Genomic DNA, 14758 nt, shown 5'->3' on the forward strand with positions numbered 1-14758 from the left:
CAGAACGTTTCACTCCGGCCGGCTCATTGAAATGAATGACATACGGGAGCGCATACGGTGACATACGGGAGCGCAAGCTTTTAGCTCCCCCCTGCCGTATGCGCTCCCGTATGGGAGAAAACGTAGTGTGAACCCAGCCTAAGAATGAACAGGTTCATTCTTTCTGCGGACACGGAAAATGGAATTTCCATCCCAGAAACATCTGCACGTGTGCACAGTGCGGCAGAATCCCATTGAATACAATGGGATTTATATGCTCCGGAATCCCCAGCCGAATTCTAATGCGGAACTCCGTGCTGATATTCCAGACGCGTGAACATTGCCCTTATACAATACCGAAATTTCACTGGACACTGTTCTGCATGGAATTGAGCTGCAGCAGAATCACTTTAATCTCAATGCAATTCTGCTGCACTGTGCACACTCTAGAAGTACTTCAGCGAAAGTTCCATGGCAGATCTGAATTACGCCAAAATAATAAAGGATGTTCATTCTTTTACCCGAATCCGATCAGAACTGAATTGCAGTCACTGGGAAGGAACTTAATGACCGATTCCGCTGGAGGCTGCAGCAAGTAGATTACTGGTTCAGAGCAGAATTTCCATAGTGTGCAAGGGATCTAAAGGTCTTATACATCTCTATTATAAACCTATTATATCTCTATACAAAACAAATCTATAATAGGTCAGTGCGCCTGAGCTCTCAGGATGAGGAAAATTGATGGAAAGTGTTTCTCATATTTTGTTTATTTGCATTGTAATATAATAGAAATCTATGACCCATAAATCTAGATCCATTATGTATGTTATATATTTACCTTTATTACACTGTTGGAATAATGCAAATAACCAGAAGCCTCATAATACACCATGATTAGAGATGAGCGAATCGAATCGGACAAAGTCAAATTTGTTCCGAATTTCATGAAAAATATAATTTGGACCGAATCCAAACTTTGACTCGATTTGAAATAGCGAATTTCTTCAATAGTGACACCCTTGCGATCCTCCTATATAATGTATAGATGCGAGCGGCTTTCTCATGCTCTCGCATCTCTGCGAGCGCAGACTGCTCCATGATGGGAGTAGTAGTACCTGTGCTAATAGACAGATCGCCCAGGGTGTCACTCATGACACCTACTGCGATCGTCCTGTATAATGTATAGATGTGGGTGGCTTTCTCGCATGTAGATTGGATGATCGCATCGGGTGTCAGGAGGGACACCAGCTGTGATCTGTCCTCAACTGCACGTACTACTGCTCCCAACATGGAACACACTCTGCTCCATGCTTTGAGCTGTAGTACCTGCATTAATAGACAGATCACAGCGAGTGCCACTCCTGAGCATGTAGGGAGTAGCAGTACTATCTAAAAAATAAAAAAAAGTTGAGAAAAAAAGGCAACATCTTTAGGTCCCTGCCCACCCACAGCGGACAGGGACCAGAAAATTCAGCGCTCAATATTAAATATGAATGAGGTGTGCATTTCATGATTTTTTTTTCTAGTTTTTGTTCTAAATCATAATTTTTTTTAATTTTCACTTTACATTTTTAGCTAAAAAAGTAAATTGAAAATAAAAAAAAATATGATTTAGAACGAAAACTAGAAAAAAAATATGAAATGCACACCTCGTTCATTTTTAATATCTATTTATGTGGGCGGGCAGGGATCTACATAAAAATGTAGAAAGGGGCCATTTAAATGTGAAAATAATATATTTTTTATAATAATTTTTGAATTTTTTTTATTAGTAATGTATTTTAACATTGAGTTTAATAAAGTGTGTTTGTGTGTTTCCCTTTTTTCTCTATTTTTTACATTTTTTATTTAGTACTACTACTCACAGCATGGAACAGACTGTTCCATGATGGGAGCTGTAGTACCTGTACTAATAGACAGATCGCCCTGGGTATCACTCCTGACACCTGATGTGATTGTCCTTTCTATTGCAGAGATGGAGCGGATTCCTCCTGCGCTCGCATCTCTATACTATCCTCCGGCCAGGCCAGTGACGTGAATAGAATTCACATCATTTATTCATGTTTCCTGCAGAGAGCTGTGATTGGCCAGATGATTCCAGCCAAATATGAATTATAGGTATATATATGGCATATACTCATACTACAGTGGGACCAGAGAAGAGCATCCGGCCGCATCTATACATTGTATAGGACGATCACAGCGGGTGTCAGGAGTAACTCCGGCTGCGATCTGTCTATTTATGCAGGTACTACAGTTCCCAGCATGAAGCAGAGTGTAATCCATGTTGGGAGCAGTAGTATTTGCAGTTAAGGACAAATCACAGCAGGTGTCACTCCTGAAACCCGATGCAATCGGCCTATCTAGATGCGAGAATGCAACCCGCATCTATACATTACACAGGATGATTGCAGCGGGTATCAGGAGTGATCCCCAGTGCGATCTGTCTTTTAGTACAGGTACTACAACTCCCATCATGGAGCAGTCTGCGCTCGCAGAGATGCGAGCACAGTAGAAAGCCGCTCACATCTATTCATTAGTAGCAGGCACTACTACACTACACTTTGTTCAGGGGCGGACACAGACAGCAGAGGGCCCCTGTGCAAAGAATGTGCCTGCCCCCCCCCCCCCACAGCACTGTGCCCCCTCATGTACATAGACCCCAACGGAGGGCCTCCACTTACCCCGCGCGTGTAGTGTCACCACTTGCCTTGTCCACCACAGGTGGATGGAACGGCTCCTGAGGTGGGCTACGGGTGGCCCCTGTCCCTCTCAGTGTGCGGCCCAGTGAGTACTCCCCCAGGTCAGGCTGACCAATATCTAGCTGGGAGGCAGAGGGCAGTGCTCCCCTTTACATTCCCACCCCTGGACTTAGCACGACACCCCTTGGCACCCCCTGGTTCCTTGGCTTCTTATCCTTAGTGATAGAAGTGACTTACAGGCGGGGCCAGACTGGGACCAAAAATAGGCCAAGGCATTTTAAAATAAACAGCCCATTTTTATAGTGGGGGTCTGACTCATGGGACCCCCACCAATCACCTTGGTTCAAGTGGCTCCCGAGATGTTGGAAAGCTGCAACTCCCATCATGTCTGAAGTGACTACAGCTGATGGGACAGTCAGGAGACTACACAATGATATCAGTGACTACAGCTCTGATGGGACAGTTAGGAAAATACACAATGATACACTGACCTGAGTGACGTCTTCTCTGTTGTCTTTACTTTTCTTCTTCCTCTGGTCCAGACACCAGGATTTCTTCCATCTTCTCTGCAGAGTCTGACACCTGGACATAATTGGTTCCTTAATTTGTCAGTAGATCCTCATCCTCTGTATGATGACAATAATCATTATAACCTGTACCCCCTGAATATAAAACTGCCAACCACTGTACCCCCTGAATACTGCCAACCACTGTACCCCTGAATATAATACTGCCAACCACTGTACCCCCGAATATATTACTGCCAAATACTGTACCCCTGAATATAATACTGCCAACCACTGTACCCCCTGAATACTGCCAACCACTGTACCCCTGAATATAATACTGCCAACCACTGTACCCCCGAATATAATACTGCCAAATACTGTACCCCTGAATATAATACTGCCAACCACTGTACTCTATCAATATAATACTGCCAACCACGATACACCACTGAATCACCCCATACACCCCACGCACTCCATCCTCAGTCTCCTTATTTCCCCCATACACCCCACGCACCCGATCTTCAGTCTCCTCATCACCCCATACACCCCACGCACCCCATCCTATGTCTCCTCATCACCCCATCCTCAGTCTCCTCATCACCCCATACACCCCATGCACTCCATCCTCAGTCTCCTCCTCACTCCATGCACTCCATCCTCAGTCTCCTCATCACCCCATGCACTCCATCTTCAGTCTCCTCCTCACCCCATGCACTCCATCCTCAGTCTCCTCATCTCCCCCATACACCCCACGCACCCCATCCTCAGTCTCCTCATCACCCCATACACCCCACACATCCCATCTTCAGTCTCCTCATCACCCCATACACCCCACGCACCCCATGCTCAGTCTCCTCATCACCCCATCCTCAGTCTCCTCATCACCCCATACACCCCATGCACTCCATCCTCAGTCTCCTCATCACCCCATGCACTCCATCATCAGTCTCCTCATCACCCCATACACCCCTTGCACTCCATCCTCATCACCCCATACACCCCACGCACTCCATCCTCAGACTCCTCATCACCCCATGTGCTCCATCCTCAGTCTCCTCATCACCCCATACACCCCATGCACTCCATCCTCAGTCTCCTCCTCACCCCATGCACTCCATCCTCAGTCTCCTCATCACCCCATGCACTCCATCCTCAGTCTCCTCATCACCCCATACACCCCATGCACTCCATCCTCATCACCCCATACACCCCACGCACTCCATCCTCAGTCTCCTCATCACCCCATGCACTCCATCCTCAGTCTCCTCATCACCCCATACACCCCATGCACTCCATCCTCATCACCCCATACACCCCACGCACTCCATCCTCAGTCTCCTCATCACCCCATGCACTCCATCCTCAGTCTCCTCATCACCCCAAGCACTCCATCCTCAGTCTCCTCATCACCCCATGCACTCCATCCTCAGTCTCCTCCTCACTCCATGCACTCCATCCTCAGTCTCCTCATCACCCCATGCACTCAATCCTCAGTCTCCTCATCACCCCATACACCCCATGCACTCCATCCTCAGTCTCCTCATCACCCCATACACCCCACGCACTCCATCCTCAGTCTCCTCATCACCCCATATACCTTAAGCACCTCATCAGTATTACACAGCTGACACCCCCCCAGTCCTTCTCATTAACATTAAACCCCCTAATCACTACACCCCTGACCCCCCCTCTGGTCCTCCTTATCAACACTATGCTCTCCCAGACCCCCAATCCTCCTTATCATTACACCACCAACCTCTTCAAGACCCCTCCTGTCCTCTTCATCATCATTACAATCCCGAACCCCCCCCCCCCCCTGCACCCAACCGTCGCTCTCCTCACCTCATCTGCTCAGCGATGCGGCTGTGAGGCGGGAGGGTTTGCTGCTCCTGTCGCTTCTGCCGGGGTCAGAGGCCATGACACGTGACGTCAGGGGCTTGGAACAGATGTGTGTGCCTGCGCGGGGCACATCTGTTCCCATCAGCCCCTGGTCTGTCCGTCTCGCCGGCCGGTTTAAAGGTAAATTACTGCTGTCAGCGGCAGGTCCGGGACCTGTTGCTGCAGCATTTAGTATGAAGTACTGGCAGGGGGCCCTGCAGGGGCCCAAACTGTGAGGCCTAGGCTGGGCTACTAGGGGGGGGGGGCCCTAACACGCTGGGCCCCTGTGCAGCCGAACCGGCTGAACAAGTGATATGTCCGCCCCTGACTTTGTTCCATGCTGGAAGTGATAGTACTACCTAAAAAAATGTTTAAAAAAATTTTAAAAAGTGAAACACACACACACACACACACACACACACACATTATTAAACACATTATTAAAATACATTACTAATAAAAAATTGCCGGGAACTTATTTGGATCAAAACATTTATTTTATTTTTTTTTAAATTCGGCAAATAGGCCGAATACATTTTTTTTTTTTTATTCGATCATCTCTAAGCATGATGTCCAAGAAGGAGACAGATTGTTTAACAAGAAATTTGTAGTAAAAATCATATTCAATCATAGCAAAGCCTATTGTGCTTCTTCTTACATGTCTTCCTATCTTTTTGTGTAAGCCGTGTATATTCAGAATTATGAGGAGCAGTAAATATGGAGCCTTGAGCCATTTCTTCTCTTATTTCTAAATAGCTCCATAATGCTGCACTGATTAATTTTATTTTATATATATTATAAAAGGATTAGAGCTTATTTATTCATATATATCAGAGGATTTATTCTCAGTATATATTGGGAAATCTTAGGCTTAAATACAATCTAAACTGAGTCTAAGTTCACACATCGTAAAATTAGATTGAATTATGACAGAGTGTGTGTGCTGGTGCCTACTTTTCCACAGAGTTTCATAGAGGACAATATTACATGTAAAATACCACTTTTTTTTAATACCCCCATTGTATGGCCAATTTCTACTTCTCCTTATGAGCTACAATAAACATGATGGCCTTATAGTCAATAAGGTCACTCACATTTGTTCTCTTCTTAACCACACATTTATCTATAACAAATCCTTCTCCAACTAGAGCTTTCCTGGCAAAATCCTCATCATATGTGAAAGCATGGAGCTTGTCTTTCCCAACAGTGTAATATGTAATACCTAAAAACCCAAATAATAAGAGACGTCCTCCAGGTTTCAGCATCCCTGAGAACTTCCTGAGATATCTGATATAATCATCTTGGTCTTTGCAGATAACATCTAGGAGCAAAACGCTGATGATACAATCTGCTGGCGGTAAGACTATCGGATCCGTCATATTTTCTTTCTCAGGGTGACATTTCATCACATGTTGAACGACTGATCTCACTTTTCCTTCTTTGTCTTGTAACAGGTCACTAAAAGAGATGAAAACATATAGACAGTCCACATCAGTTAGAGTAACATAAATGCTTAGTAATTATGTTTGGATCATGTTTTTTTCTAGTACTGGTAGAAAAATGTGAAAGCTGTTGAATATGGACATTGGGCTATGGTTTACTAAATATAAGTCCTATAATGTGCACTTCCAATAGTACCCAGTGTTATACAGAATCTCATTTATGAGAATAAAAATCCATGTGGAGAAATGCAAATTGTTCAACTAACATCTTTAAATTTCAAATATAAAGTAATTGAGGGTGAGTGAGAGTTTGTTAATCAATGTATTAGAAAGAACTTTGTAATACCATGTGATTTACAAAAATGTATCTTTATATATATTGTTTTACTTTGAAAAACTGACCACTAGGGGTCTCCCTACATCTCCCGGATCAGTGATTTCAGACTCATGCCGGCCTGGCAGCATGTAGGGAGACTCCTAGTGGTCAGTTTTTTTAAAGTAAAAAAAAAATATATATATATATAAAAAGTTTTTTTGGTGACAGGTACTCTTTAAGCCAAATACTTTACCTTTTATCTTCTTTTTCTAAATGTAGTTTTGTGGCATGTCCCCAATTGAATGCTCCTGTCCGTGAGTCCAGCCATCTCTTCAACTCCATGATACATCTGTCACTGGCCTTCAGGACTATGATGTGTTGGAAAAACTCACAGGCTGAATATAGATGATGAACCACAGGACCAGAGCTGAGGTCAAGCAGGACATCTCCTCTAATATGTCCTGCAGGAAAAAAAACATTCTGAAATGTTTAACATATTAAACCCTAAGAGATGTTGTAGACAAATTATAATGTATGTCTGTATCACTTTAAGCTAAATAAATGTTCTAATATAGAAGAATATTATCCAATCCTAATATGTTCTACAGAGCTAGGTATGGTTTATTCTATTAGATAAAAAAAAATAAAAGAATTACTTTAAATTGACAGTACAGAACCAGTGGAGAACTGACACAGATTACAGGTGTGGTGACTCGCAGGGTATGGCAGGACCATGGGGTGTAATGGTGTAGGTGGTGGGGTCAGATGGTATTAACCCCTGGGGCAAGATGTTGTTAACCCCTAGTGTTCGTGATGCCAAAGTGGTTTTTGGGTACCGGAACAACACAAAAGGTATCTCGGCTATTCCAATGGCTAGGCAGTGAAAGGATAGTTCAAAACCAGTTATGGTTAAACGGAGGCTTTACTGAGTTAAGACAGATGGAATTATCTTCACAGCTCGGCCAGATTCCCAGAGAGGTGGCTAGGAACTCAGAAGGACCTCACAGCTTGATGGGACCAATTAGACTTGTAATAGACTTTAGAGATTTGACTTCAGGCTTGACTATAGGCTGGACTTGACTATTTGTAGTGACAACAGACATAGACTTTTGACTTAATGGAATGACTGTAGTTTTGTGGTCTTCCAGATGGTGGCCACTAGCACTGAGATCTCGGAAGGTTGCTGTGCTCAGTAGCAGATGGTAAGAGATAAGAGAGAGAATTGTAATGACCACCCCTTTATATAGTGGGGGACTGGACTAAGGCCCATTGGTCAAGCTGTGGGTCATAGGTTAACCCCTTAAGGACGCAAATGTATGTCCTGGTGCGGTGGTACTTAACGCACCAGGACGTACATTTACATTCTGTACATAACCGCGGGCATCAGAGCGATGCCCCTGTCATGCGCGGCTGATCCCGGCTGCTAATCGCAGCCAGGGACCTGCCGGCAATGGCCGACGCCTGCGATCTCGCGGGTGTCCGCCATTAACCCCTCAGATGCCGGGATCAATACAGATCCCGGCATCTGCTGCAGTACGCGATTTCAATGAATGATCTGATCGCCCGCAGCGCTGCTGCGGGGATCCGATCATTCAGAATGCTGCACGGAGGTCCCCTCACCTGCCTCTGTCCGGCTCCCGGTGTCTTCTGCTCTGGTCCGAGATCGAGCAGACCAGAGCAGAAGATGACCGATAACACTGATCTGTTCTATGTCCTATACATAGAACAGAACAGTATTAGCAATCATGGTATTGCTATGAAAAGTCTCCTATGGGGACTATTCAAGTGTAAAAAAAATGTAAAAAAAATGTAAAATTCAAAGTAAAAAAAAAAGTGAAAAATCCCCTCCCCCAATAAAAAAGTAAAACGTCCGTTTTTTCCTATTTTACCCCCAAAAAGCGTAAAAAATAAATTTAATAGACATATTTGGTATAACCGCGTGTGCAAATGTCCGAACTATTAAAATAAAATGTTAATGATCCCGTACGGTGAACGGCGTGAACGTAAAAAAAAAAAAAATTCCAAAATTGCTACTTTTTAAATACATTTTATAAAAAAAAAATTATAAAAAATGTATTAAAAGTTTTTTATATGCAAATGTGGCTTAAAAATTTTTTCAGATCATGGTGCAAAAAATTAGCCCTCATACCGCTGCTTATACGGAAAAATGAAAAAGTTATAGGTCATCAAAATAAAGGGATTATAAACGTACTAATTTGGTTAAAATGTTTGTGATTTTTTTAAGCACAACAATAATATGAAAGTATGTAATAATGGGTATCATTTTAATCGTATTGACCCTCAGAATGAAGAACACATGTCATTTTTACCGTAAATTGTACGGCGTGAAAACGAAACCTTCCAAAATTAGCAAAATTGCGTTTTTCTTTTTAATTTCCCCACAAAAATAGTGTTTTTTGGTTGTGCCATACATTTTATGATATAATGAGTGATGTCATTACAAAGGACAACTGGTCGCGCAAAAAACAAGCCCTCATACTAGTCTGGTGATGAAAATATAAAAGAGTTATGATTTTTAGAAGGCGAGGAGGAAAAAACGAAAACGTAAAAATTAAATTGTCTGAATCCTTAAGGCCAAAATGGGCCTTAAGGGGTTAACCCTTATATTTACGTCCTGCGCCAGCTCCCGCGATATGAAGCGGGATCGCGCCGCGATCCCGCATCATATCGCGTGGGTCCCGGCGCTAATCAACGGCCGGGACCCGCTGCTAATACCACACATCGCCGATCACGGCGATGTGCGGTATTAACCCTTTAGAAGCGGCGGTCAAAGCTGACCGCCGCTTCTAAAGTGAAACTGAAAGTATCCCGGCTGCTCAGTCGGGCTGTTCGGGACCGCCGCGGTGAAATCGCGGCGTCCCGAACAGCTGATCGGACACCGGGAGGGCTCTTACCTGCCTCCTCGGTGTCCGATCGACGAATGACTGCTCCGTGCCTGAGATCCAGGCAGGAGCAGTCAAGCGCCGATAATGCTGATCACAGGCGTGTTAATACACGCCTGTGATCAGGATGAGAGATCAGTGTGTGCAGTGTTATAGGTCCCTATGGGACCTATAACACTGCAAAAAAAAGTAAAAAAAAAGTGTTAATAAAGGTCATTTAACCCCTTCCCTAATAAAAGTTTGAATCACCCCCCTTTTCCCATAAAAAAAATAAAACAGTGTAAAAAAAATAATAAACATATGTGGTATCGCCGCATGCGTAAATGTCCAAACTATAAAAATATATCATTAATTAAGCTGTACGGTCAATGGCGTACGCGCAAAAAAATTCCAGAGTCCAAAAAAGCGTATTTTGGTAACTTTTTATAACATTAAAAAATTAATAAAAAGTGATCAAAAAGTCAGATCAAAACAAAAATCATACCAATAAAAACTTCAGATCACAGCGCAAAAAATGAGTCATCATACCGCCCCGTACGTGGAAAAATAAAAAAGTTATAGGGGTCAGAAGATGACATTTTTAAACGTATACATTTTCCTGCATGTAGTTATGATTTTTTCCAGAAGTGCGACAAAATCAAACCTATATAAGTAGGGTATAATTTTAACCGTATGGACCTACAGAATAATGATAAGGTGTAATTTCTACCGAAATATGCACTGCGTAGAAACGGAAGCCCCCAAAATTTACAAAATGGCGGGTTTTTTTCGATTTTGTCGCACAATGATTTTTTTTTCCGTTTCGCCGTGCATTTTTGGGTAAAATGACTAATGTCACTGCAAAGTAGAATTGGCGACGCAAAAAAATAAGCCATAATATGGATTTTTAGGTGGAAAATTGAAAGGGTTATGATTTTTTAAAGGTAAGGAGGAAAAAACGAAAGTGCAAAAACGGAAAAACCCTGAGTCCTTAAGGGGTTAAGCTGGTGCTCTCTGGGTAACATCATGTGACAACATAACATAACATGTGACATTCCACAGGTCCTTCAGACCTCTCACAGCATCTCACAGGTCCTGTAGACTAACTATACATTAATGTACTGAATATAATTCTATGACAATAAATGACACTTATAATAACAGCAGGGGAGACCCTGTAGGGGAGCCCCCAGGTCGCTGATGGACTGAACCTGACAGGGCCTAAGTGTAGTGCAGGGCCATGTCCTGTACTGGGACATTACACAGGTACACAGTCTTTCTCTCTCCCTCTCTCCCGCACAGAGCAGTGATCAAGCCCCGGCCTCAATTATTATGTTATTTCTTGTCGTGTCTGTTACTAGAGATATATTTTCCCTAACAATAGGCAGTGGACAGCAGATGACAGGGATTAGAGACACCTAGTGGCTAACACTTTAAGGTTTTTTTTTCCTCCAAGAAGCTCATGTTACAGTGATTTAGAAGGAATAAGGACTCTCAACACTGTGGCAGTTATAGGACAATTACCATTTGAATTGAGATTTAAACATAGGATTGAGATTATTGTCTCACAGGTTGCAAGACATTATTCCATTTCTTGTCAATTCTGAGCAAGCTGGTTTTGTGTTGGATCGAGAAGAGAGGGACAGCCCCGCTATCAGCGCATCACCCGCCACAGCAATGTCCCGCAGGAAATGGAAGAAGACAGGGACCAGAGAATGGGACACCGATATCGGCGCAACGGGGAATGAAGGAAGGTAAATTAAAGTTTATTATGTTTAATTTTGCAGCCCAGGCACAGAGGGTTAGTAAAATAAAAAGCGTCATAGTACTCCTTTAATGCATTTGGCCTAGATGTACAAAATGTTGCTGACCCTTCTTGGTATATATACTGAGAACGTCTTAGTGAACTTCCAGTACTTATCAGCTGCTGTATACAACAGAGGAAGTTATTTTCTTTTTGAATTTATTTTCTGTCTGACCACAGTGCTCTCAGCTGACACCTCTGTCCATGTCAGGAACTGTCCAGAGCAGAAGAGGTTTGCTATGGGTATCTGCTTCTACTCTAGACTGGCACGTCCTCCTACAGCCCATGCGTGCATGAGAACTTAGAAGAAAGGAGAAAAAGAATTGCCATTGTTTCATTCTCATTGCTCAATTGTATTCAATTATGTTAATGATATTGGATTATAACCTTTTTGATCTTATGTTGTTCATACATTTCAAATTATATATGTTTTAGTTATATTACGCTTTGTATACGTATTTTAGTTATATGTCACTTCAGTTATATCAGTATGGTTTGGTTTAGAGAAACATGGTTATTTAGAGTAATTGACCACCTATGTCTTTGGTCAATTTCACCTATCTTGTGTCTTTTGGGCATGATATGATAATATGAGAATAAATCTACTGATCCATGTTTATGTCCAAGTATAATGTCTTGCAGTTTAACATGACCATAACTCAAGTTATCCAATGCAGATGTTTCCTCTATAGTCAAAAAAGAGAGATTTCTCATCAATATATATGCAAACCATGTTTCTTGGATATTTTAATTTAGCAGAAAGTCCATATTTCATTTTATAGACAGACTATTAGAGACAATACTGATATTGTTACTTAGTAAAGTATATTGTTTTTAGATAATCCCATTATAGTGATTAGTTTTTCACTTCAATTGCCAGACTCAAAACTTGTAGGTAAAGAGGGATCATGTTTGGCACACGTAAAAAAGCCACTGCGTCTTCTTTTACCTTTGTGTGCATTTTAACAGCGACAACCAGGGATACTTTATACTGCTTATTTTGGTGTGATTAAAAGGGTAAGGATAGGGGATAAGATGTCTGATCACGGGGGTCCTGCCGCTGGGAACCCCTGTGATCTCTCCTGCAGCCCCCACAGTCATCTGCTGCAAAGAGCAAAGTTCGCTCCATGGGAGGGGGTGTGACGGCCCCCGCGCCCCCTCCCATAGACTTGCAATGAGGGGGCTGGTCATGACGTCACGAGGGGGCGGGCCATGACATCACGATCCTCCGGCCCCTGAATTGTGAGTCATCAGGCACAAAACGAACTTTGTTCTGTGCAGCAGATGACTGTGGGGTCTGCAGGAGATATCACAGGTGTTCCCAGCAGCGGACCCCCCCCCCGCGTTCAGACATCTTATGCCCTATCCTCTCTGCCATGATAAACTTAATAAAAGAGATAAGAAGAAGGGGCCTAAACAGATTTCTCGAGTGTAATAGCATTACCAGTTATGGATGCTAGATTTATAGGGACAGAACACTGATCCTCGGCTTTACACTGCTGTCATAATTGGAGTCGGCATAAACCTCATAAGGGATTTTTGCCTTCCCCTGGATCAACATGGTATAGACACAATAGGCATATAGGTTGAACTTGATGGACATATGGGTATGTCCTGGGAAGTAGGAGCAGCTACCCGAGTGGGATTGTGATGTCACCTCACTCTGTACCCGGGCTGAAATCAACAGCCGGGGCAGCAGCTATTTAATGTTGCCATTTGGTTGCTATGGGTGATCGGGACCACCGTGGGGTAATCGTGCAGTCCTGTTCACCTTACATGATGGCCAGAGGGTCCCTACCTGCCTATGTGTCATCTGATCTTCCCTGTGTTGCTCTAGCCTGCTTTGGCAGGTTAAAGCAACAGAGCGCAGATAACACTGATGAATGCTGTGTAATTGTCCAACCTTTGTCAGTGTTAGGAATGGAAAGATTCGATTCTATAGTCCCCTATGGGGACTAAAGAAAATGTAAAAAAAAAATGTAATAAATGTGTATAACCCCTTCCCCTAATAAAAGTTAAATTCACCTCCTTTTCAATTTTTATAAATAAAATAATGTAAAACAAAAAAAAAAATAAGAAAGAACATATATGGTATCGCCGCCTGCATAAATGTCTGAATTATTTACACATAATGTCAATTAAACAGCGCGGTGTTAACGGGAAAAAAAATACCAAAGCCCAGAATTATGCATTTTTGGTCACGTCATATATCAGAAAGAAAATTCATAAAAAGTGATCAAAAAGTCCATTAAAAACAAAAATTGGACTGATAAAAACTACAGATCACAGTGCAAAAAATGAGCCCTCATGCAGCCCCATATACAGAAAAATAAAAAAGGTAGAGGGGTCAGAAGAGGACAATTTTAAGCCTACTAATTTTCTTACAAAAAGTTATATTTTTTTCTCTAGCAAAATAAAATAAAACCTATAAAAATTGGCCATCCTTGTAATCATATGGACCTACAGAATGAAGATAATGTGTCATTTTTACTGAAAATTGCACTACGTAGAAACGCAATGCCCTAAAAGTTGCATAATGGCTTTTTTTGTTTAGTTTTGTTTTTCCTTCAATATTTCCCCACAAATTCCCATAACAGAACAGATTACAATCTGAACATTCCTGGTGATTATAAAGGGTAAAACAATTACATTCTAAACCCTATAACCCAATATTTCCTCATATTCTGAGACCAAGGTTTAGCTTTTTTCTCTATAGTAGAAATTGATTTGGTGAAGTGCGGTTGCCCCTTCTAACCTGCGACACCCCCAAAAAGTCTATCTAGTTGTATTTATTTGTTTGTACATTTGTAAAACCAATTAACCATAGAAAATTCAAGATACATACCCTCTGCAAAGGTTTTTGTAAGATTTTCAATGGGAAACATCAAGGAATCCTCTGCAAAGACCATATCAGGTTTATCTGAAAAATAATCTTCCAAACCTTGTCTGGAATCAAATCCATGTACATGATAGATCTTATGGGAGCCGGAATCCATCGTGTAATCTTCTATCACAGACAGGTGACTGTATCTACACCAGAGCCCTACTTTATATCATTTCACAAAGCCTAAGTAATATTTACTCATCAGGTCATGAGATAATATATATATATATATATATATATATATATATATATATATATATATATATGTCAGACAATGTGTGCTTATTTATTCATGTGTTGAATAAACAAAAACAAGTTTTGACATGTCTGCCCAGTATGTCTCATATTGTTATACAATA

The 14758-nt window shown here is 42.2% G+C and overlaps 1 protein-coding gene across 1 annotated transcript; it reads right to left on the reverse strand.

The window, feature by feature from the left end:
• Positions 1-6105: 6105 nt before the first annotated feature.
• LOC130293866 (indolethylamine N-methyltransferase-like) lies at positions 6106-14511 on the reverse strand. Its single transcript, XM_056543056.1, has 3 exons — positions 14361-14511; positions 7083-7290; positions 6106-6529 (listed from the first exon to the last, which is right to left on the reverse strand). Exons 1-3 carry the CDS (start codon positions 14509-14511, stop codon positions 6106-6108), a joined length of 783 nt encoding a protein of 260 aa, XP_056399031.1.
• Positions 14512-14758: the final 247 nt, after the last annotated feature.

This window comes from Hyla sarda, chromosome 10 (genome assembly GCF_029499605.1).
Source record: "Hyla sarda isolate aHylSar1 chromosome 10, aHylSar1.hap1, whole genome shotgun sequence".
Taxonomy (NCBI): Eukaryota; Metazoa; Chordata; class Amphibia; order Anura; family Hylidae; genus Hyla; species Hyla sarda.

Bases quoted from the DNA above. Each gene is read 5' to 3' on its own strand.
- LOC130293866 (XM_056543056.1), bottom strand. From the start codon at position 14,511: ATGGATTCCGGCTCCCATAAGATCTATCATGTACATGGATTTGATTCC. The intron at 7,291-14,360 runs GTATGTATCTTG...TTTTTCCTGCAG, and splicing joins TACAAAAACCTTTGCAGAGG to GACATATTAGAGGAGATGTC. The intron at 6,530-7,082 runs GTAAAGTATTTG...CATCTCTTTTAG, and splicing joins TTAGAAAAAGAAGATAAAAG to TGACCTGTTACAAGACAAAG.